The sequence below is a fragment of the Dasypus novemcinctus genome, chromosome 13 (assembly GCF_030445035.2).
Source record: "Dasypus novemcinctus isolate mDasNov1 chromosome 13, mDasNov1.1.hap2, whole genome shotgun sequence".
NCBI lineage: Eukaryota > Metazoa > Chordata > Mammalia > Cingulata > Dasypodidae > Dasypus > Dasypus novemcinctus.
Window position 1 is genome coordinate 96,481,734 of NC_080685.1, and position 25,107 is coordinate 96,506,840.

A 25,107-nucleotide genomic window follows, 5' to 3' on the forward strand; every position below is an offset into this window, starting at 1 on the left:
GTCCTATTCCTTTCAGTCTGAAGAACTCTCTTTAACATTGCTTATAGGGCAGGTCTAGTGGTGACTAACTCCTTTAGCTTTTTTTTTTTTTCCCTGGGAATGTCTTAATCTCTCCCTCATTAGTGAAAGAGATACTCACTGGATATAAAATTCTTGGTTGGCAATTATTTTCTTTCAACACTTGTCTTTCCTTCAGCACCTTCTTGCCTTCAGGTGTCTGATGAGAAATTGGCACCTAATCTTATTGGGGCTCCCTTGTATATAATGTGCTGATTTTCTCTTGCAGGATTCAGAACTCTCCCCTTGTCCTTGGCTTTCTACAGTTTGACTGTTATGTTTTTGGGCATGGCTGTCTTTGAATTTATCCTTTTTAGGGGTTCATTGTGATTCTCAAATGTGTGTTTCATGTATTGCATTAAGTTTGGGAAGTTTTCTGCTATTAATTCTTTGAATACTTCTTTTGCCCCTTTCTTCTCCTCAGGGGCTCCTATAATGCGTATGTTGGTAATCTTGATGGTGTCCCACAGGTCTCTTAGGCTCTACTCATTTTTTTTCATTCTTTTTTCTTTCTGTTCCTCAGCCTAGTCATTTCAGTTGTCTTTTAGTTCACTTCATTCTTCTTCCAGTGTGCTGTTGAAACTCTAGGGAATTTTAAATTTCAGTTATTGTGGTCTTCAACTCCAGTATTTCTGTTTAGGTCCTTTTTAAAATTTCTATCATTTATTGAGATTCTCTTATTGCTCATTTATTGTTTTCTTATTATCCTTAAGCTCTTTCTCCATGTTTTCCTTTATCTCTTTGAGCATACTGAAGGTCATTTTTATAAAGTCTTTGTCTAGTATGTTCAAAATCTTGTTTTCTTCATTAAATGAAGTTTTGTTCCTTTGAATGGGCCATCATTTCTTTGTTTGTCTTGCCATCTTTTGTTGCACACTGTACATTTTGCTATTTTCTATTTGAATATTAATATTTGCATGCGTTAGCTCTGGGATTTAGTCCCAGAGCTGTCTGTTCCTTAAGTTTGTAAGGAGATACTGATATGTCAGGATATCCTTGAGTGCCAGGAACTAACAAAATCAAATTAACCAACACAAAAAGCACCTTTCACAACCTTTGCAAATCGTCTCTGTTGTTGGCTGGTGCTCTGCTTCTGGGTTTAGCCTTCCTAACAAGATCAGCCCGAGGTGAAAGTGCAGAGTCCTATCTATCTTTTCTGAGCCTGTGTCTTGTCCTGGGCTTGAGCTCATGGCCTTAGTTTCCATCCCCCATCCCCCACCTCCCATTTACAGGAATCCAAAAGCTCTCTCTACTCCCTGTGAAATAGACTTTCTTCTCCTCAGGGGTGCTTTTTTTGTATATCTTAAAACCCGTAATCCTTTGCCCCAGGCCTCTGACTGAATTGTATTTTATATTGCTTTTAGCTGTCCATAAACCATTTCTATCCCTAGGGTCTGTTCTGGAAGGATGAGCCACAGATGATAGATTGGCACAGACATAAAAGCACCCCAGTATGTGGTGTTACTCTGCTCCCTCCAACAGAGCCAGGGGCCCACAGTGGGAGCACCGTTTTGGGGAAGGGCCTGCAAGGCTGCCCCGAGCTTCACCTACCATTTTGCATTTTCTTGACTCGGCGCTTGCCCATTTATTGCAACCCTTTAACTCTGCCAGGTTTTACTATTTGTTCAGTGATTCTGTGGGATAATGAAATCCTGGAGTATCTTATGTTCCCATCTTCTTTAACCAGAAATCTCACGTGGTTTTAACAGTAGTTTTATAAGTAAGTATCATTGCCATTTGCAGTGGTTTGAAACTGTTTGTACCCCCTGAAAATCATATTCTTAAAGTTTATCCATTCCTGTGTGTAGAAGCCCATTGTAAGTAGGACATTTTGATTAGGTTACTTCAGTTAAGACCTGGCCCTGGGTGGGTCTTAATCCTCTTGCTGGAATCTTTATAAGAGAATGAAATTCAGATGGAGAGAGAGAGAGAAAGCCATGGAAGCAAGAAACTGAAAGCATCAGAACCCGAAGAAAACAAAGAGACCAGGAGACACCTCCATATCCCTTGCCATGTGACCGGGGGTCCAGGATCCCCAGCAGCCAGTCTTTGGGGAGAAAGCATCACCTAATGATGCCTTGATTTGGACATTCTTCTTAGCCTTGAAACTATAAGCTTGTAAGCTAATAAATTCCCTCTGTTAAAAGCCCGTCCATTTTATGGTATCTGCTTTCAGCAGTCTAACAAACTAAACGTTATTTTACAGTGAAGAAAATGGAAACCTAGAAAATGTAAATAATACATGTGCACGGTTTAAAAGCCAAATATTAGCACAAGGCGTAGGTAGGTAGGTAGGTAGATAGGTAGGTAGGTAGATAATTCTGCAGCATAAATGAATTTCTTCTCCTTGGAATCTAATGTTGAAATAATTTCAGCCCTGCTAATTCCTCCATCTGCTTTTCCTCTTAAAAAAAATGGGTTAACCTCCCTTATCTGTTGTTGTCTTCTCTTCCATTCCTTTGTCGGTGGATTTATACCTTTTTCAAATGTTTACTCTCATTTTAGTGGGGTTTGTGAAGACAGCAGAGATGTCTAATCTACTTTTTTAAACCAGATGCCACTAGATGACTTTTCTGTGCTATCGCTTGGTGAATCACTTTGGAATGCTTTATCTGTTTGACAGATTTAGGTTTTTAAATATCAAGCTTGCTTAAAAAGCAGGCTATGCCCTGAACAGTTCTTTTTGTGTTTGAACAGGATATAGCTGAGACCACAGATGCCACATCCTAAGCTTATTTAAAGTCCTAAGGGACGTCAGGTCTCCCTGGTGAGAGTGCCCCCAGTGCCATGAGCAGCCACAGCTTGGGTACGATGGTCATCTGGCTTCCATCTTCCCACCTGAGTGCCGATACTAGAATAGGGGAGGTGGCCATGGTCCAACGTCATTTAGCGGAAAGATTCCTAGATTTCCTTTTTATTTTTTCTTCTTTCTAGTTAAAAAAAAAAGTACAGATAAGGCTGGAGTCCTCTTAGTTACCCATCTTCCCCAACAAACACACCTCTGTACAGTTTCCCCCACTGATAAGTGACTTTTGTTACATTATAATCAATGTTTGTATAACATTGTTTATAGTCTTCCATACCTTTATTACTTTGTGTGTGTGTTAATAAAAATATCAATATTCTAATATTTGTGCTTTTTCCCCTTCTCAAGCATATATTTGTTTTGTTTGTTTTTAAGATTTATTTATTTATTCCTCTCCCCTTCTCCCTGCCCCACCCCAGTTGTCTGTTCTCTGTGTCTATTTGCTGTACCTTCTTTGTCTGCTTCTGTTGTTGTCAGCGGCACGGGAATCTCTGTTTCTTTTTGTTGCGTCATCTTGTTGTGTCAGCTCTCCGTGTGTGTGGCACCATTCCTGGGCAGGCTGCACTTTCTTTTGCGCTGGGCAGCTCTCCTTACGGGGTTCACTCCTTGCGCGTGGGGCTCCCCTATGCAGGGGACACCCCTGCGTGGCATGGCACTCCTTGCGCGCATCAGCACTGCACATGGGCCAGCTGCACACAGGTCAAGGAGGCCCGGGGTTTGAACTGCGGACCTCCCATGTGGCAGATGGACGCTCTAACTACTGGGCCAAGTCCGCCGCCAAGCATATGTTTTAAAGACATTTCTGTGTTAGGTATATAAATCTGCATACATGAGCATAGTACACATATACCATTATTTATTGAGTCATTCTCCTGTTGAAAATTTAAGTTGCTTCTGTTTTTTTTTTAATTTTGCAAATGCAGCTGCAGTGAAGATCCTTATTCATGCCTTCTTTGTACATATGTGCAAGTGTTTCTGTAGGGCAGACACTAAAAATGGAATAGGTCAGGAATTGGCATATTCTGTCCCATGGGACAAATCTGGTTTGCTGCCAATTTTCATACAGTTTGCAAGTTAAGAATTGTTTTTATGTTTAAAATTTTTAAATTGAATGGTCCATCCTTTCTCTCCTAATTTGACAGCTCACCTTTAATATATAGTAAATACAAAATACACGTGGGATTAAATTTGGGGATCTCTATTCTGTTCCATTTATCTATTTGCTTATTATTACTTTAAATACTAGAATTTTATAATATGTTTTGATTCCTGGTAGGAAAAGTCCTCCTCCACCATGTTTGGTTGTTTTTCAGTTACATTAGGAGATTTTGTACCTTGACTCTTCCATGTGAATCTTAGAATTGGTGAAGTTCCCCAAATTCCCTTTGGTATTTTAATTGGAATTGATTAGATTTTTCATTTAATTGTAGCTTAATTTGGGTAGAATTTAACATGCTACGGTGCCAAGTCTTCCAGCTATGAACAATTGTTTATTTCAAGTCTTCCCTTACATTCTTAGGTGTAAAGTTTTATAATTTATTCTTAGAAATTTTGCACTTCTTTTGGGATTTTTGCTGTTTTATAGGAAAGGTATTGATTTTTATTTCAGTTGGGTATTTTGCATCTGACTGTCTTGCATAACTCAAATTTTGTTAGCTCTGGTAATTTGTCAGTTGTTTCTTTTGAATTTTCTAAGTTGATAATATCATCCACAAATAACAGTGGTTTTGTCCTTGCCAACAATTATAATTCTTACTGTGTTTCCTTGTCCTACTGCATTAAGTGGCCCCTTCAGTACAGTTTTAAATGGTAGAGAAGAAATTCTTTTCTTTATCTTGAAGTTAATGGACAGTTTTGCTCTAGGATTTGACATACCCTCTTTATCAACTAAAAGAAGCTTCTTTCTTTTCCTAGACTACATTTTTATCATGAATGAGTATACAATGTTTTAAAAATTTTAAACAGGTAATTTTTATTAAAAGCATTAATTAGAGAAGTTGCAGGTTTACAGAAAAATCATGTAAAAAATAACACACCCATTAGTAGCACTTTGTATTAGGGTAGCGCCTTTGTTAAAATTGATGAAAGAATATTATAATAGTCCTATTAACTATAGTTCATAATTTATGTCAGGGTGTATTTTTCTCATATACCATCTGTATTAGTCAGCCAAAGGGGTGCTGATGAAAATACCAGAAGCCTGCTGGCTTTTATAAGGGGTATTTATTTGGGGTAGGAGCTTACAGATACCAGGCCATAAAGCATAAACTACTTTTCTCACCAAAGTCTATTTCTACGTGTTGGAACAAGATGGCTGCCAACATCTGCCAGGGTTCAGGCTTCCTGGGTTCCTCTCTTCCAGGGTCTTGCTTCTCTCCGGCCTCAGCTCCTCTGTTTTCTCCACAAGGTCAGCTGTAGACTATCAGACGAATTGCTCTGTCTCTCTCCCCAGGGTTTCTGCTGTGTCTAAGGAGCTGTCTCTATTCCTCTGTGTTCTTCTCCTGGCTGAGGTCTTCTCTTCCTGGGCTTGTTTCTCTTTCCTCTGTGTGTTTACTTCCTGGGGCTCCAGCTCAAGACTCCAGCATCAAAATCTAAATCAAAACTCCAACATCAAAATCTCCACCATCAAAGAGCTCCAACTCTGTCCTTTGCCATGCCTTTTCTCTGTGAGTCCCTACCCACCAAGATGTGGCTGACTCAACACCTTACTGATGTGGCTCAAGCAAAGCCCTAATCATAATTTAATCATAACCAGGTACAGACCAGTTTACAAACATAATCCAATATCTATTTTTGAAATTCATAACTATATCAAACTGCTACACCATCCTATTATTAACACCTTGCTTTAGTGTTGTATATTTGTTGTAGTTCATGAAGGAATATTTTCATAATTTTACTATAGTGCATCGTTTATAAAAAGGTTCACAGGGTTGTACAGACCTAAATTTTATCTTAATTTTCATTCCAGTAACATGTATGACATAAAATTTCCCCTTTTAAATACATTTACATATATAATTCAGTTCATTAATTATACTCACAGTGTAGTGATACCATCTACAACATCCATCTCCAAAACTTTACAATCAACTCAAATAGAAATCCTGTACGATTGAAGCATTAACTCCCCATTCTCTACCACCAACCCAGACTCTGGTAATCTAGATTCTAACTCTATATGTTCATTTATTCTAATTACTTCATATCAGTGAGATCATACAATATTTGTCCTGTCATGTCTGGCTTATTTTACTCAGTATAATGTCTCAAGGTTCACCCAGGGAAGCGGACTTGACCCAATGGATAGGGTGTCTGCCTACCACATGGGAGGTCCATGGTTCAAACCTTGGGCCTCCTTGACCTGTGTGGAGCTGGCCCATGTGCAGTGCTAATGCACGCAAGGAGTGCCATGCCATGCAGGGGTGTCCCCCATGTAGACCCCCATGCACAAGGAGTGTGCCCCGTAAGGAGAGCCACCCAGAATGAAAGAAAACATAGCCTGCCCAAAAATGGCGCTGCACACATGGAGAGCTGACATAACAAGATGATGCAACAAAAAGAAACACAGATTCCTGGTGCCACTGATAAGGATAGAAGCAGTCACAGAAGAACACAGCAAATGGACATAGAGCAGACAACTGGGGGAGGGAAGAAATAAATAAAAATAAAAGTTTGAAAAAAAAAAGGTTCACCCATATTGAAACATTAATCAGAACTTCATTCCTTTTTAATGCTGAATAATATTCCACTGTATGTATATACCACATTTTGTTTATCCATTAATCAGTTGATGAACATTTGAGTTGCTTCCACATTTTGACAATTGTGAATCATGTTGCTATGAACATCAATGGGGAAATGTTTGTTTGAGTCCCTGCTTTCAATTCTTTTGGGTATATACCTAGTGAGGTATTGCTAGGTCATATGGTAATTATATGCTTAGCTTTCTGAGGAACTGCCAAAGTGTCTTCCACAGTGGCTGCATCATTTTACATTCCAACCAGCAATGAATGAATGTTCCTATTTTTCCACATCCTCTTCAACACTTGTAATTTAAGAAAAAATAGTAGTCATTTTAGTAGTATCTTATTTGAAATGGTATCTCATTGTTTTGATTTGCATTTCCTTAATAGCTAATGATGTTGAGCATCTTTTCATGTGCTTTATATATTCTCTTTTTAGAAATGTATATTCAACTCTTTTACTCATTTTTAAATTGGGTTGTTTGCCTATTTATTGTTGAGTTGTAGGATTTCTTTATATATTCTGGGTTTTAAACTCTTAACAGATATGTGGTTTCCAAATATTTTCTTCCATTGAGTGTGTTATCTTTCATGGTAAAGTCCTTTTTTTTTTTAAAAGATTTATTTATTTATTTAATTCCCCCCCCTCCCCTTGTTGTCTCTTCTTGGTGTCCATTTGCTGCATCTTGTTTCTTTGTCCGCTTCTGTTTTCGTCAGCGGCACGGGAAGTGTGGGCGGCGCCATTCCTGGGCAGGCTGCACTTTCTTTTCACGCTGGGCGGCTTTCCTCACGGGCGCACTCCTTGCGCGTGGGGCTCCCCCACACGGGGGACACCCTTGCGTGGCGCGGCACTCCTTGCTCGCATCAGCACTGCGCATGGCCAGCTCCACATGGGTCAAGGAGGCCCGGGGTTTGAACCGTGGACCTCCCATGTGGTAGACGGACGCCCTAACCACTGGGCCAAAGTCCGTTTCCCTAAAGTCCTTTGATACACAAAAGTTTTTAATTTTGAAGAGGTCCCAGTGATTTGGTTTTTTTTTTCGGTGTAAAGTCTATGAAACCATTGCCTAACACAAGATCCTGAAGATGTTTCCCTATGTTTTCTTCTAGGAGTTTTATAATCCTGGTTCTTATATTTAGGTCGTTGATCCATTTTGAGTTAATTTTATATGGTATGATATAGGGATCTCCCTTCATTCTTTTGCATTTGGATAGCCAGTTTTTCTAGCACCATTTGTTGAAGAGATTACTCTTTCCTCATCGAGTAGACTTGACAGTCTTTGCAAAAATCAGCCATAGATGTGCAGGTCTATTTCCAAACTCTCAATTCAATTACATTTGTCAGTAAATTGCTTCTTATGCTAGTTCTATATAGTTTTGACCGGTGTAGCTTTGTAATAAACTTTAAAGTCAGAGACCTGAGTCCTCCAACTTTGTTCTTCTTTTTCAAGATGGTTTTGGCTACGCTTCCAAATAAAGTTGATATTTGGTGTTTCCATTCTGAAAAGTAGGCTGTTGGAGTTTTGACTGGGATTGCATTGAATCTGTAGATAATTTTGAGTAGAACTGACATCTTAACATTATTTGGTCTTCTAATCCATGAGCACGGAATGCCCTTCCATTTATTTAGATCTTTTTTTATTTCTTTTTGCAAGGTTTGTAGTTTTCCATGTATAAGTACTTTACATTATTGGTTAAATTTATCCTTAGGTATTTGATTCTTTTAGTTGCTATTGTAAATGGAATTTTTTCTTGGCTTCCTCCTCAGATTACTCATTACAAATGTATAGAAATACTGATTTTCGTGTGTTTATCTTGTACCTCATCACTTTGCTGAATGTATTTATTAGCTCTAGTAGCTTTGTTGTAGAGTTTTGAGATTTTCTTTTTTTTTTTTAAAGATTTATTTATTTATTTATTTATTTCTCTCCCCTTCCCCCTTCTCCCTCCTTGTTGTCTGCTCTGTGTCCATTTGCTGTATGTTCTTTTGTGACTGCTTCTATCCTTATCAACAGCACCGGGAATCTGTGTTTCTTTTTGTTGTGTCATCTTGTTGTGTCAGCTCTCTATGTGTGTGGCTCCATTCTTAGGCAGGCTGCACTTTCTTTTGCACTGGGCAGCTCTCCTTATGGGGCACACTCCTTGTGCGTGGGGCTCCCCTATGCAGGGGACACCCCTGCGTGGCACGGCACTCCTTGCGCGCATCAGCACTGCACGTGGGCCAGCTCCACATGGGTCAAGGAGGCCCGGGGTTTGAACCGCGGACCTCCCATGTGGTAGGTGGATGCCCTATCCATTGGGCTAAGTCCGCTTCCCGAGATTTTCTATATGTATAGGATCATGCCAACTGCAAATAGCAAAAGTTTTACTTCTTCCTTCCCAATTTGGAAATACCTTTTATTTCTTTTTCTTGCCTACTCCCTCCTGTTAGAACTTCCAGTACAATGTTGAATAACAGTGGTGACAGTGGGGATCCTTGTCTTGTTCCGGATCTTAAAAGGGAAGCTTTCTGGATTTCACCATGATGTTAACTGTGGGTTTTTGTTTTGCCCTTTATCATGTTGAGGAGGTTTCCTTCTATTCCTATTTTTCTAAGTGTTTTTATCAAGAAAGGATGCTGGATTTTGTCAAAAGCCTTTTTTGTGTCAACTGTTTTGTTAATGTTTTGTATTGCATTAATTGATTTTCATATGATTTTGATTTTCATATGTTGAACCTTTTTTGCATACCTGGGATAAAACCCACTTGATCATTGTGGCAGTTTGAGATTACTTTATGAATCACAAAAAGAGAAAGATTCTGTTTATAAATTAATCTATTCCTCTGGGTATGACACTCTTAGATTGCATTAAATTCAGTTGAGAGGCCTTTGATTAGATTACTTGATAAGATCACTTCAGGGCTTTTGTTTGGACTATGTCTGTGAGGCATGACCCAGGTTGAGTATCTGCTCCCTTACTGGATGTGACATAAGCATACACAAAGTCAGACAGACAGACACAGGAAAGGAAGCCACCATATTTAATCCTGTCATGAAAGAGAGAGGACTAAAGGATCACCTTTATAAAAACCATTTCATTTCTGGTACTTTGTTTCGTCAGCCTGTTTGGCAAACTAAAATGATCATGGTGGGTAATTTTTTAATATGCTGCTAGATTCAATTTGCTGGTATTTTACTGAGGATTTTTGCATCTATATTCATGAGAGAAATGAGTCTGTAATTTTCTTTTCTTAGTATCTTTATCTAGCTTTTGTATTCAGATAATGTTTGCTCATAAAATGAGTTATATAGTGTTCCTCCTGTTCATGTTTTAAAAAGAGTTTGAGCAGGATTGGTATTAATTCTTCTTGGAATGCTTGGTAGAATTCACCTGTGAAGCCACCTGGTCCTGGAGTTTTCTTTGTTCGGAGGTTGTTGATGACTGATTCAATCTCTTTACTTGTAAGTGGTCTGTTGAGCTCTTGTATTTCTTTGAAAGCCAGTGTATTAGTCAGCTAAAGGGGTGCTGAAGCGAAGTACCAGAAATCTGTTGAGTATTAAAAAGGGGTAGAAGCTTACAACTACTATGTCCTAAAGTTTCCAAATCAAGGTACCATAAGAGATACTTTCTCAACCAAAGTCATTTGACATGTTTTGAGCAAGATGGCGGGCGATGTCTGCATGGTTTTAGTCTTCCTCTTCCTCTTCAGGCTCCATGGACCCAGCTTCTTTTGATATTGGCTGTAGCATCAAAACTCAACTCTCCTCTGCCATATAATTTTCTCTATAAGTCCCCTACTCCCCCACCAAGGGGGTGGGGACTCAGTGTCCTACCGATGTGGCCCAATCAAAGTCCTAATCATAATTTAATCAAGTAAAAGTGAAGCCTCTGAAGTTAATACAATCTAATATACCCAGAGGGACAGACCAGTTTACAAACACAATCCAATATCTATTTTTTTAATTCATAAATAATACCACACTGCTATGGTCAGTGTGGCATTTTAATATGTTTATAGAAATTTGTCCATTTCACCTAGGTTCCCTAATTTGTTGGTATACAGTTTAAAGTATCCTTCTATGATCCTGTTCATTGCTGTGGACTCGCTAGTAATGCTGCACCCCAAATTCTGATTTTATTTATTTTTGTATTATCTTTTTTTCTTAGTATAGCTGAGGGTTTGTTGATTTTACTTATCTTTTCAAATAACCAGTTTGGGTTTTATTAATGCTCTCTCTATTTTTTTTTTAATTAATTTATTGAAGCATATCACCCACACATAAACATACTCAAACAATAAGTACATAATAACAGTTGCAAACCCACAAAACAACATACATAACACCACACAGGACTCCCACAACTCATCCCACCACCAGTAACCTGCATTGTTGTTAATTTTTAACTAATGAAAGAGCATTGTCAAAATATTACTACTAACCAAAGTATTTTTCCCCCAACCAACCCTATTATTATTATTATCTGACTATCATTTATATATGAACATACATAAACAATTAAATGTATAGTAAAAGTTGTGAACTTACAAAGCAAACATGCTTAATTAACATCATACAGGGGTTCCATACATCAACCTCCACCAGTACCTTGCATTGTTGTGAGATGTTTGTTACAAATTATGAAAGAATATTGTCAAAATCTTACTACTAATCATAGTCCTTATCTTACATTTGGTGTGTTTTCCCCCCAACCACCGTATTATTATTTTTTAAATATAATTTTTATGACAGAAGTTGTAAACCTATAAAACAATCATGCACATGTGCAGAATTCCCAAACAGTGCCCCTCCATCAACACACCACACTGTGGTGGAGCATTTGCTACAGATAAGAGAATCTCATCTGATGGTTACCATGAGCTCCTGAAATTGACACTTGGTGATTATCTACCCACCATTGCTAGAGGAGCTCACTGCATGAAGTATTCACTGAACAAACATTTCTTGAAGATCTGCTTTGTATGAGGTACCAAAGAGGCAAATATCATTAAGTTCCACTTAGAGGAGGGGATACACATTGCCACACAGACTTGAAGTTGTGTGACATAGCGTGATGCATGAAGGCGAGTTACAGAAATGAGTGTGAATCTCTGTACTGCAATTACTAGTTCATAACCCAGGGAAAATTAAATTCTCTGCTCTTCAAGTTCGTTTGTAAAATGGGAATATATTAACTACTTTGCAGTATGGATAAAGCTTCTCATACTGAAATTTTTGCATCAAAAATTATAGTGATAGTTATGGTAAAGGGATTTGGCCCAACGGATAGGGCATCTGCCTACAACATGGGAGGTCCAAGGTTCAAACCCAGGGCCTCCTGACCCATGTGGTGAGCTGGCCCATGCACAGTGCTGATGCGCACAAGGAGTGCCTTGCCACACAGGGGTGTCCCCCGCATAGAGGAGCCCCGTGCGCAAGGAGTGTGTCCTGTAAGGAGAGCCGCCCAGTGTGAATATAATAGTGCAGCCTGCCCAGGAATGGCCCCGCACACACGGAAAGCTGACACAACAAGATGACACAACAAAAAGAAACACAGATTCCTGGTGCCGCTGATAAGGATAGAAGTGGTCACAGAAGAACACACAGCAAATGGACACAGAGAGTAGACAACCTGGGGGGGGGAGGGTGCAGGCGGGGAAGGGGAGAGAAAAAAAAATTATAGTTATTATATATATAATTTAGATTAATACCATCTATCCCATGGGTTATGGAAGCACAGAAAAGGGGTGACTGACTGCAGGACTGAGGTGCCCTAGCATTTATCAAGCTGTGAACTAGGTGGGAGGGGAGGCTGAGCTCGTCCCAGGCAACACAGTTAAAAGCGGAAAGCCAGAACTTGAGCCCAAGTTGGGTTGGTCCAAAGCTGCTACTCTCCTTGGCCGACTTTGACATGAGTCTTGAAAGAACGAGGAGGGTGCGTTTTAATATCAAGAATAGCTTTTCCTAGGCCCAGAGATAGGGAAGGGCATGTCATGTTTGCAGAACAGTGAAGCAGCTGTGTTGTTGGTGTAGAATGATGGGAATTAAGGTTGGAAAGTGAAATGGGATCAGATTGTGAAGAGCCTTACTGATTTGTATTTTAGCCTGTAAGCAATAAAGAACCTTCAAAATAGTTTCGTGGTAGAGGGACATAGACAGTGTGATTGAACTGGAGGGAGAAAGGCCAGAGCATGACGTGCTGGTTAAGAAGGCTTCCACACAGTCCAGCGCAGGGGTCTGTGGACTAGAGGCAGGGAACAGGAAGGCAAGCTGGGACGGTGTTGGCCATTCCAGCGCTTTTAAGCAAGCTCCCGGGCTCCGATAACATGGCTTACGTTCTCTGATTAGACTGAGAGCCAGCTTTTTCCTTAGTTATTTGGAAATTCTCTGAAATTCCTTCATGTGCTGTGTGGATTTGAATGCCAGACTGTAGTCTCAGCAACTTTTAACTATGTTGTATATCTTAAACTATGGAGCAGGTAACTAGTCCCCTTAAGCAAAACAGGCTTTGCCTTCATTGCTGCAGGCATTTGATTCTGAGAGTCATGCATTGCTTAGATCTCAGTAGCAAACAGAGATTGGAAAATTTACCTGTCCTGGCCAGGTATTTTTAAGGCACCATACATTTACAGGAAGGAAGGAAGGTAATGATTTCTGTCCTCGTGTATTCATTCGGTGTGGATATAGGATGAGGTGGAACATTCAGAACTTGGGTGATTCTGTAACTTATTTAGGGCAGAGAGAGAGATAACTAATCATTGAGCACTTGCTGCACCGGCCCTGGGTAGTGCGTATGGGAGAATAGGCTCTGTCCATCCTTACCATGCCTGTAGGAACGCAAGAGGGGGTGTATCAGTCATGCTTCCCAGCGAAACAGAACTAACAGGATGTGTGTATGTGTCTAAAAAGGTATAAAAGAGATTTATTTTAAGGAATTGGCTTATGCAGTTGTAGAGGCTGGCAAGTCTAAAATCTGTAGGGCAGACCAGCCGACAGGAAGCTCCAGCAAGAGTTGATGCTGCAGTCTTGACTCTGAGATCTGTAGGGGAGACCAGCAGGCTAGAAACTTATATGAGTTCACGTGGTAGCCTTGAGACAGCATTTCCTCTCCTCCAGGAAAGCTCAGTGTTTGCTCTTAAGACCTAAAATTGATTGGGTGAGGCCCATCCACGTTTGCTAAGGTGCGTATGGAAATCCCCTTTACTTCAAGTCCTGATTGTGGATGCTAATCCCATCTACGAAATACCTGCCAGTAACATCTAGGCTAGTATTTGACCAAACAGCTAGGCACCCATAGCCTAGCCAAGGTAACACATAAAAGTAACCATCAAACGGAGACTCTAGTTTAAAAAAAAAAAAGACTTGTAACTGAAAATGGCCATAGTGCTTTGCGAAGGGGAGCAAAGGGTGCGGTGTCTCAGCAGATGGGAGGGCTTGCTCAGGTGACTTTGGACTTTGAGTCTTCCTGACCCTGTTTCCTTGTGGCCCACCCTCCTCATTTGTCCAGACTTTGGGGTGTCCATCTCTTGTCTCCTGTCCTTGGTCCCCATAATGTCATCCCTTGCCATTTCCTTGATCTTCCCTGCTTACCCTCTGGCTTGCATTTTTATTAGAAAATGAAAAACTTCAGTGATTATATGGAAGAACTGTGTCCAGCTGCTCAAACCCACCCAGTTTCTGTTTTTAGCTTCTCCCCCACTTAAAAATAAACAGCATCAGGTCCCACTTGCCAAGCCTTTGTCGCAGTCTCCAGCAGCCATTCCTCCAGCCCATCTGCTCCCCCAGATGCTCAGCCCGTCCCTTCCTACCATCTCACCCCACAGGCAGCCCCTCCCTGGAGGGTGGCGCTCCGAATGAGGAGCCCACCGAGCCCGGCGGCCCCTAGTCCTGCCACACCATCTGCCTTTCACCCCCTCATCTGCTCTGGGCTCTACTTCTGACCCAGATTCCACAGCCCCCACCCCAGCCCGGGCTCCTGTGCCCCAGCCAATCCTGTGATTTCCAGGGACAGGATGTTGACTGGAAAAGATGGAAGAGTTGCTATGGAGATAGGAATAAACACACGGAGCGTGAACAGCTCCCAGGCAGGAAATACAAACTGGTTTGACAGAAGTTTAGATCAGCTCTAAGGCTTCGTTTGTTTGGGTTACATCCCTCACCTTTGGGAGTCAGTGTCTTAGAGGGAAGTTGAACTTCTCTGCTGGACTGTTAGTACATTCCCACGCACCACCACTTGTTTCTTCTGTCAGAGACAGTATATTGGGACACGGGAATGAGAGTTCTGTTCCAGCCTGCGTTGCCGACTGTTCTGAGGGGCTTAACGTCGTCAGGCCCACGGTCTGGTAGCTGTCCTTGGGGCTGAGTGGTGGGTTACGGGGACACTGATGTGGGTAGAAACCATCCCAACCCACATCTCTGTCCTTTACGTCAGATACAGGGGAGAATGGGTCACCCCTGAGTGGGAGCACAGTGAGTCTTTCTAGCTTGCTCCACTACCCACTTTTAGAACTACAAAAGTACGACCACTTCTTCCTCTTTCTTCTGAGTTTCAGGGGTATAGAAGGTGGGGAGGCTTAGAACTGGTGGCTGCATCTTGCCTGCCCATGGCTGGGGGCGCAGGAGGCTTCTCTTCAACTCAACTCTCAAATTCTAGGTGAAGGTGGGCCCCTCTAGGAGGGGCCTAGATCTGATGCTAGGTAGGACAGCTTTCCCTGCTCAGGGATGCTTTTTTCTGGGTCTGGGGTCAAGGAGGCACATATTTAGCATTGCTGCTAATGAGGGAGGGGGCTTCTGTGCCCCCACAGGACCACAGGCAACACTGCTTTAGAATGAACGTGCAAGAAAATCCACACTTTCTTTACAGGGGTGCTTTTGACCTTCGGGGCAGGGACAGTTCTGTCCCCACACATTACAGTAGCTTTACTGTCCCCGGCCCCTGCCCACCAAAGGTCACAAGTGCCACTTAGTCATTGGGGCAACAAAAAAGCGCAAGCAAATTTCTGAATCTCTAGAGACAGGCCAGAGCCCTTTTTCATCCTGATACATTAGTGTTACTGAAAATTAGATTCTGTTTGCTCATTGCCTTAGCTGATCAAGTTGGTAATTCTTATTTTCATACCAGATGGCCCCTTGCTGTACACTGCTTTTTCTCCATTGAGTTTATAATTCCTTAACACGAACTTTCCTACCCAGGAGCATTGGTGACTTCCTCCCAAAGGAAGAACCACAGGAGTGATGTCAGTCATAGGACTTGGGATGAGAGAGTGTGGTAGAAACAAAGCGTATCAGTGGGGACTTTGACCCTTTGTCCCTAGAAAATTCAGAAAGTCATTTTTATGAATGGAACTGGCTGGGCTAGGGAATAGACCCTCCATCCTTGCCCATCTGGCCTTTTTCTTCCCGGACCCCTAAGCATGGTAATTACCTGTGGAGTTCCTCTAAATGATTGGCTAAAGGTCAGATGGCTCCCAAGGTAGAGACAGAGATCCCTAATGTCAAATCTGTCACCTCCTACAGTGTGTCCAGTACATCCTAAGAGGAGGGACGGTTGCAGCTCCTATGTATATCTCCTTTGCTCTTTATTCTCACCCCCTGTGGATTATCCAGGCAGGCTTTCTTTTTCCCTTCCTTGCAGGCCCATCATTCTGTTCTCACGCTGATTCACTGTGAAAAGAAGCAATGCTTGTCAGTTTTGCTCTTTATTGGCAAGTTTAGTTTTCTCAGTTCAGAGGATGGGGCTGTTAGTTAAAATTACTTTTTTGGATTTTCTCTGGACTTCGTTCATCACGAGCTTTCTGCCACTCATTCACTCACCATGGGAGAAAATTAGGAATTGCTTCTGGGCATCTTACTTTCCCCTTTAAGTCTTTTTAGCTTATTGAGTCCAATATCTCTGTGCCTTCAACATTCCTGCTTATTTTTTCAAAAATCAACTATTGTTAAAAATTAAATTGCATTCAGTTTTGTTTTTGTTTTTTTTTCTTCAGAATTCAGGTATCCTTCTTCCTGTCTCTGAGACCAAAGGCTCTTTCACAGTTGCTATTGTTTTGACATTTTTTTTCCCCCAAGCAGCTATAGGAATTTGTTGAATCCTGTCCCTGAGCAAGGTACAGTGGTGATGTCAGAATCAGAGGAAGAGCTGTAGGCGCCCTAGCCTCAGGGCTGGGAGCAGCCACACACTTCCAGAACTTTCCCTCCTCGCCCCCTGGCTTGCCCTCACTCTGCCTGCCCCTATGCCTGGCCCTTTCCCTGTACCAGGTAACGGGGCACCACAGCCCCCGCTTAGCAACCCAGTGGAAAGGCTGTTCCCAGCTCTGTATCTCTATTGTTTATTTAATCATTGTAGTCATTTCCCATAAAAGGGAAGCCACGTTGAGCTTAACCAAGCTATGGCACTCTCTGCAGTTGGCCTTATTAAGGGAAGGCCCGCCTGAGGCCTCTGAATTCCCCCAGCAGGACGTGAGGTTAGGGGAGATTGGCTGCTATGAGAGCAGAAGAACCCGTGTCTGTCTCATTGGGTCCCTTAGAAATCAAATGTGTCATCAGTGGCACCTATACCTGGAGAGAATTATTTACACTCATTTATACTAATTAAGACAATTCATATTTTATTAATTTATAATTACTAGTTTTTGTTTTTTTTTCTTTGCCGTATTTCCCCGCTTCTTCTCATTCTGCCTTCCCAGTTGTTGCTGAGTCAGTAATTTCCAGAAAATATCTTCCACTGCTTTAAAGTACAGAGACTGGTAGATTAAGCTCTCCCTATTCTCAGAGGTGAAGGGTGCTGAATTACAAGCTTGCCTCATCTCCATGTTTCTTTCATTACTAGGTTTTATACTTTGTAGTTATCTCATTTCTGGTCCTGTTTGATAACATCCCTGTACTTGCTCTTCTCTTGCTCTTCCCCTCCTAGAGCTGGGAGAGAGAGAGAGGCCGAGATAGAAAGAGGTCATCCTGCCCAATGACCTTTGCCCAGGGACATGTCAGCATCACCTTTTCAGAGTAATCCTGTCTAGGCAGACAAGTTAGGCAGTCAAGTGCCACCTTACCCGTGGCAGTAAAGCCATGCTCCAAAGTGCTGTTGGAGGAGAGAACCATGGATGGGGTACAGATACGGTAGCAGCTAGAGCTGAGTACACACTACAGGCCCTGGGAAAGGAAAGGAGAGGGGGACAAGAATCCATTTCTGTAGGTTTTGAGGGAACACAGACCAAGACTTACAAAGTAGCCCTAGATGATCCACAGTGGGGTCAGTAGACAAATGTAAACCTCCAGCTAGACACTCACCCTCTAGTTTAGTCCTTTTTTCCTTTCAGGTATTGCATTGATTGTTGCCATTGGGTAATTCAGAATTCCATTTGTAACTAGCAATCAGAATAAAGTCAGAATCCTGAAATCAGCATGCATGTGGCCTCAGAGTTGTGCAGGTTTCAGGAGAAAGAAATATCCTTAAGCCTTTGGATTTCTCTCTTTTCTGTGCCTTCGGGTTAGGCGGAGGTATTTCTCAGGAATCCTGGGGCCCCACATGGCCGGCTGCATCTGAATATGCAGTCCCAGGGGACCGTCTCTTGGATGCGCTGCTGGGGCTCAAACACCCCAGATGTGGCACCATGACCTCACTCACGCGGGCCACCAGAGTGGTCAGTGCTGAGAAATAAAGGCTTTGTTAGCTTTATGGAGTTGACAAGGAAATGTGAACAGGGGAGCGTAAAGTGCAGTGAAGACCTAGGATGGACAAACAGAATTCTTCATCATCATAGCTGGAAAACAGAGCTCCAGCCCCTGCTATTTCCAGGATCCCGACAAGCCTCCATTCTCTAATGCCACTATGTTCTCATTCTCAGTGGAGCATGTCCCCTGAGCTCTGATTCCAGGAGTGGAATTAGACTTGAACGCAGTCTTCTCCTTCTTTTATGGAGTTCCTCCTCATAGTGGTTCAGATGTACAGAGTGGTTGGTTGGCTTCCAGGGTCAAGTTAATGACCCAGAGATCACTCTGGGGAAACCACCCAAGTGCCCATCAACAATGAATGGATCAACAAAAATGAGGTGTGTATACATGCTGGAATATTATTTGGCCATATGAGAGAATGAAGTTCTGAGACAGGCTGCACCATGGAAAGACCTTGGACACATGCTCAGTGAAATAAGGAAGGCACGTAAGGACAAAAATTGTACAAAAGCACTAGAAACAGCAAATATGCAGAGAGAAAAGGTAGGTTAGGGTAGGTGGGTAAGGGGAGTATTTGGAAAGATTTAAATAATAAATAATAATAAAAAGATTGCCCTGATCTTGACCTCACTACATGAAACTATGTTAGTTATTAGGGAGAGCTGTTTAAACAGGGGTTGCATCTACAGATGTACCTGCAGGCAGGCATGGGCACACATTCCAGCTGGGTGGGTAGGGGGAATAAACCTCAACTAGATTCAGTCTTTGTATTACACATGTCAAAGGGAAGTCCATTTTGGCAATAGGAAGGACTTGGGTAAATTCATTTTTTCCTTAGATGAGGAGAAGCATTTTACAGGACTGGAAATTTTAGGTTTTGAGAGTTGCTCAGATGCTGACCTCCTCAGGCTCTGGGGAAGGCATCCTGAGCTGGTGACAGAGAAGGCCTTGGATGACACTGCGGCTTTGTTCTTTCCTACCCTTGTGATGAGAATCCCTCTTGCACTTTCCCCCTTAGGCCCAATTCCTCTCCCCACGAGCTCGCCGGCGATTCCATGCTGCCTTTGCCTCGTGTTCCACCTCAATGCTCATCCTGTCCAACCTGGTGTTTCTCGGGGGAAATCAAGTTGGAAAAACCTATTGGAACAGGATCTTCATACAAGGTAAGTTGCCTGGCAGTGCTGTTTTGAGACAATTTTGTTGTTTTCCGAGTATGGCCTTGCAGTTGATATTATGGATGATTTGGGGGTAGGCATTCCTTGTTATAGTCATGATATATAACCTACAAAAATACCGCTAGAAACAATTTCCTATGGTTAGCTGTGACTTTAAAGGTCCTCTATTTAGATGGGCCTTACATCTACCACATACTGAACATAAAAATGTCTCCTCTCTCTCCCAAACTCTACATTCCCTTCGACCAAGGTACCTCTCCAAATTTTATTATTTTTCCTCATCTTCCCTCCTGCCTGTAGGTCCCAACCTTGCAGTCTAACTTTCTTTTTTATCACTCTGGAAATTCAAGAAGCCCCACTGTGCACTTCTGCAGCTGGGGACATCACCCCTGTGTTGTCTAAACTCCTGTCTTGGTCTAAACACAGGGATGCTAGCACTAGCAGCTGACATTACATTTAATGCACATTAAGTGGATCCACTCAGCATCCACACCTACAGCAGGTTAAATATTCATATGTGGGAATTACTGTGAAAAATTGCAATGATAATTGATCATCAAGTATGGTCACCATTTCCCTGGGCCAGGACTAAGAGTTACATCTCATCCTTAAGAGAACTGGAACTACTCACAGTGCATATTACTTTAGCCAATTCACCATGTTTTTCCAGGAAAGAGTCCCTGTTCTCTTTCCCTAACCATTACAGTTTTGTGCTTTTGGTTTGGAAAGCTTTGTCAAGCCGAGTTAATGTGACCGTGCGTGGCTAGCCTGTCATCTCCACATCTTGGTCCTGGTGCAGCCAGCAGTACTTTGGCTGCAGCTCTTCTCACACCAGAAATAACACAAGCACAGCTGTTTGATCCTAGAATGCCAGATCATGGGTCTACACTGTGGCAGATTTGGGTGAGCCAGGCTCTGAAGAGCTGAGAGCGAGCCCTGCTCTACTTTAATCTTGTCATTATAAACCCCCTCTTTGATCTTGCTTTCTGAGAGATGTTTTATCTCTTAGTTCTTGAAAAGACCATGTAATTTTTTAAAAAAGCTGACCTTTAATAAAGATAATGGGTTGCAAAGGATCTAAAGATGAAAATGCTCCTTGAGGTAAGTGACAGTGTTTTTTACTTCTCTTGCCTCCTTCCCCAGTACATAGCAGCCTGTCAAGAACATGGTGACTCAGGAAAAATTGCTGACTTGTAATTTGCTTATCACATGAGTGAGAAGGCTCTGATCTTTGCTCCAGTAAATCAAACATGTCAGGCACTCACTACTTGCAAGGTACTGAAAATACAGAGATGAAAAAAGAGGCACACAAAATGTGGAACCCAGGCATGCCAACAGAAATAGCCGTAGATTCAGATACTGGCTGAGGTATGAGCAAATTGCAGAGGTCACAGGGTGGAGTGCCTATGACTGCACTTGCTGGCTTTTCCTTGGACATTGGGCTGCATGGAGGAGGTGGTTTTTGAATCTGAGTATTGAGGAGTAGAAAGGAATTTGCCAGGTGGAGAAGCAGATGTATTGTTGTAATTAACACTAGCTCCTATGTCCGATAACTCCAAAATCTCAGAAACTGTACACCATAGAAGCTTATTCCTGTCATACTTTAATGTGCATCTGGTGGCTTTTTCCTTTCTTTTTTAACTTTCTTTTTGAAGAAGTTTTAGATTACAGAAAGATTAAATTGAAAATATAGGGGATTCCCATATTCCCACTCCCTCCCCCTCTCACACTTTCCCCTATTAGTAACATCTTACATTAGTGTGGTACATTTGTTACAATTGATGAACAAATGTGGAAGCATTGCTACTAACCATGGTCTTTAGTGTACGTTATGGTTTACACTTTGCACAGTAGAATTTTATAGGTTTTGACAAAATATATAATGGCTTGTATCATCATTGCAAAAATCACTCAGAACAATTCCAATTCCCTAAAAATGTCCTATGTCTCACCCATTTTTTCCTCTACCTCCCCTCAGAACCTTTGTTCACCTCTATCCATATATCAGTGTTACAATTTCTTCTGTTATTACAATGATACATCTACTTTGGTCCATGGCTGCAATCCCCCCTTATGTTTGCTCATTCCTCAAATCTTGAGGATTTGGGGATGGTGATGCCCACTCTGCTTTAGATTGAGAGGGGCCTTAGAACTTATGGGGCAGGTGGAAGGAACTGTTTTACTTGAAGTTGTAGACGCTCTTTGCTTTTTGGAATGGGGGTTGTCCATCATCATCATTCTGTTCATTGACCTTGGCAAGTTCAATGAACTGGAGAGTAGAAGTTGGTCACTCTGTTGAGATTCAGGGCTTAACTGGCATATGAATAGACATGAAGATTCAAGTATTTGGGACATATATTTGATTGGTATAGTGGTAACTATAGGTTCAAATAAAATGGGTAGAAAAACCATGGGTAGGGAAATTATAAATGATTCCAACTCTGTTATTACATATTCCAAAGTAAGACCCATTGACAGGGTGCTGATTTCATGGAGTTGTCTGTCCTTCCTTTAGTCTCTAGTTATCTCTGGAGTCCTTGGGAGCACCCCTGTTTACATCAGTGAGAGCTCCTGAGATGTGCATAAGGATAACCTCTGTAATGACCTCTCGACTCTTGAAATCTCTTACCCAAAAAAACTACTTTGGTCAAGGTCTTTTTCCAAATGCATCACTGGTTGGTACAAGGTAATAATACCTTGATGCCAGGGAGGCTTATCCCAGGGAGTCATGTCCCATGCTGGTGTAGGGTGGGAGAGTGAAGGTAGTGCATTTATTTGCTGAGTTTGGTGGTTTTTTCTAAGCAGTGACTCCAGGACCTAGAAGGTTTTTGTTTGATTCTCTACCATCTTGCCCTGGCATGATGGAAGGGAAAAGTACAAGGGATGGGATACGAGGTACTTAAATACCTCCATCAGAGGTGACATGCAGCATTTCTTTTCATGCTGTATTGGCTTGCTAGAAGTCAGGAAGCTGTGGGGAAACACACACAACACATACCAGTGGGCATCAGTGGTCTCTGCCATATCCAGAGAGGGCAACCAAGGTGGGGGTGCCCAAGAGGCAGTTGAAACTATGAGTTGCATTTGGGCAGGAGGGTAGGGCTAAAGATTCAGATGCAGGAGTCACAGGCATAAAGGTTGTAGGTGAGGCTATGGGAGTGGATGCAATTAGCGAGGGAGCATGTGCAGAGTGAGAGAAGAAGAGGGTGAGAGGCAGAACTTGGAAATGCTGGCAGTTAAGGGGGCAGAGAGGAGAGCAAATAGCTGTAAGGCGTTCTGTCTCCTTCAAACTAAAACATAACTTTCCCTGTGCCCTGTAGAGTTAAGATTAGACATGGCAGGTCAGGTCTCTGAAGAATCTGGCCTGCTGCTGCTGTCTTGATACTACTGTTGTCAAGTTTGGCCATATCATAGGATTTGTGTCCCAATGTAGCAGTTCGATATGGTTATGAATTCCAAAAATAGATATTGGATTATGTCTGTAATCTGGTCTGTAGTTGGGTGTGATTAAATTATGATTAGGGCTTTGATTGGGCCATGTCATTTGGGCATTGAGTCCCTACCCCTTGGTGGGTGGGGACCCACAGATAAAAGACATGGCAAAGGACAGAGTTGAGGGTTTTTGATGTTGGAGTTTGATGCTGAAGACTTAAGCTGCAGCTCCAATAAGTAAGCTCACAGAGGAAAAAGAAGCAAGCCCCAGGGAGAGAGGAACCTTGAGCCCAGGAAGAAGCAAGCCCTGGGGAAGAAAGGAACCTTGGACCCAGAGGGAAGCAAGCCCCAGGAAGGGAGGAACCCAGGAAGCCTGAACCCTGGCAGACATCAGCAGCCATCTTGTTCCAACACGTGGAGAAAGACTTTGGTGAGGGAAGTAACTTATGCTTTATGGCCTGGTATCTGTAAGCTCGTACCCCAAATAAATACCCTTTATAAAAACCAACCAATTTCTGGTATTTTGCATCAGCACCCCTTTGGCTGACTGATACACCCAAGGATTTGGTTTCTCACAATATGGAGGGTTCTATGGAATCATTTCTCTCCTGTGCTATGAGGCTGGGGAAGCTTAGGTAACTAGGCATTTTCTGTTTCGGGGATTCTCCACAGATATCTGGTTGTATCTCAGATGGTCTGTCCTGTGGGCCTCCTAAGTCAAGGAATGTCTGCTGGGTTTTTAGAAGTTGCCACATTTATCTATTGCCTGCTGTGGGCCTCTGACACTGAATATTTGAGTTTAGATATCTCAGGGGAAAGGGAACCAGATGGTGCCTAATCCATGATACTTGAAAGTCTAGATTTCTTTTCGTAACTCATTTGGTGACAAAATTCAACCTGACCTGATAGAAGATTACTATGAATATTGTGTTGTTACTAAAAATTCATTGAATGTAGTGAGTTGGATGATGACCCTCAAAAGGACATGTCCGTATCTTATCCCCAAAAGCTGTCAATGAAACCTTATTTGGAAGAAGTCTTTGTAGGTGTAATTGAGTTAAGGATCTCATGGTGAGAACCCCTTGGATTATCCAGATGGGCCCTAAACCTAGTGATAAGAGACACGGAGGAGAGGCACACAGAGAGCAGGTCATGGGAAGACAGAGGCGAGAGATTGGATTGCAGCCACAGGGTCAAGCTGAGGAATGCTGCAGCCACCAGAAGCTGGAAGAGCGAGGAGGGATAATCTCCAAGAGCCTCCAGAGGGAGCTTGGCCTTGCTGACACCATGGGTTTGGACTTCTGGCCCTCAGAACTATGAGGAAAAAAAATTCTGTTGTTTTAAGTCAGCACATCTGTGGTAATTAGTGATAGCAGCCCTAGGAAACGAACCAGTGAGTTTATAAGTGCTTCATCAAATGCTGCTGAGGGTGTTAATATATTAGCTTTCCAAAATCCCAAATAGCTGAATTCTGAAATTCATCTGGGTGAAAGGTTTCAGATAAGGGATTGCCAGCCTGTACAGGTAGCCGCTGATCAGTCAGCTCGGACGCTAACAGCCTGCTTGTCTCCAGTCTCTTTCTTCTGCCATGAATGGAGGATCTGTTGGTCAAGACCCATCTCCACACATGGAGGAAAATGCCATGAAGTGAGTGTGGAAGCCTGCCTGGGGGGAATGGAGAGCGTTTCAGCAGTGTCTGGACTTCAAGTTTCCCAGGCAGGTGCCTCTTTCTTGGGGTAACCACGCGGGTCACTCTGTGCCTTTCAGGCCTGATTGCTGCTGCAGAGGCAGGAAGAGCCCCCTGCACTGCATCCCTCTAATAGATCTCACCTCAGTGACAACTGCGGGAGAATGGAAGGACAGATGGACATCTGAGGGTTAGGGATTATTTGGGGTGTGGATACAGGTACGTCTTAGAAGATGAAACCTCAGTAGTTCTCAGGTAGCCTTTTCCTAGCATCACTCACATCCCTCAAGGTGTCTAATGATTGGCTTGGAGGAGTTATCTTAAGGCCAGTAGTTCTCTCTAGCTTTACTGAATTTAGACTAATTGGTTTGCTTTAAGCTACAAAGCTTAATTTAAAAACCTCTCTCCTGGTCTCTGGGGTTGTTGCTATGAGGTTGTAAATCCAGACCCCAGCCCCCTACCCCGCCCCCTTCTGCTGTGCACACTGCCTGCTGTCCAGACAGTAGAAGGCAGTAGTCCAAACTAGCACCACCCAAGGGGTGAAAATGCTGAGT

General features: G+C 42.4%; 1 protein-coding gene across 5 annotated transcripts in view; it reads left to right on the plus strand.

Annotated features, from left to right (window-relative positions):
• HHAT (hedgehog acyltransferase) overlaps positions 1-25,107 on the plus strand; it is a 373,363-nt gene that overhangs the window by 291,840 nt on the left and 56,416 nt on the right. For all 5 annotated transcript variants that reach the window (XM_058275157.2, XM_071207710.1, XM_058275159.1 and 2 more), the window contains one exon: positions 19,278-19,422. In XM_058275157.2, the coding sequence (XP_058131140.1) occupies positions 19,278-19,422 (145 nt within the window). The remainder of the gene's footprint in view (positions 1-19,277; positions 19,423-25,107) is intronic.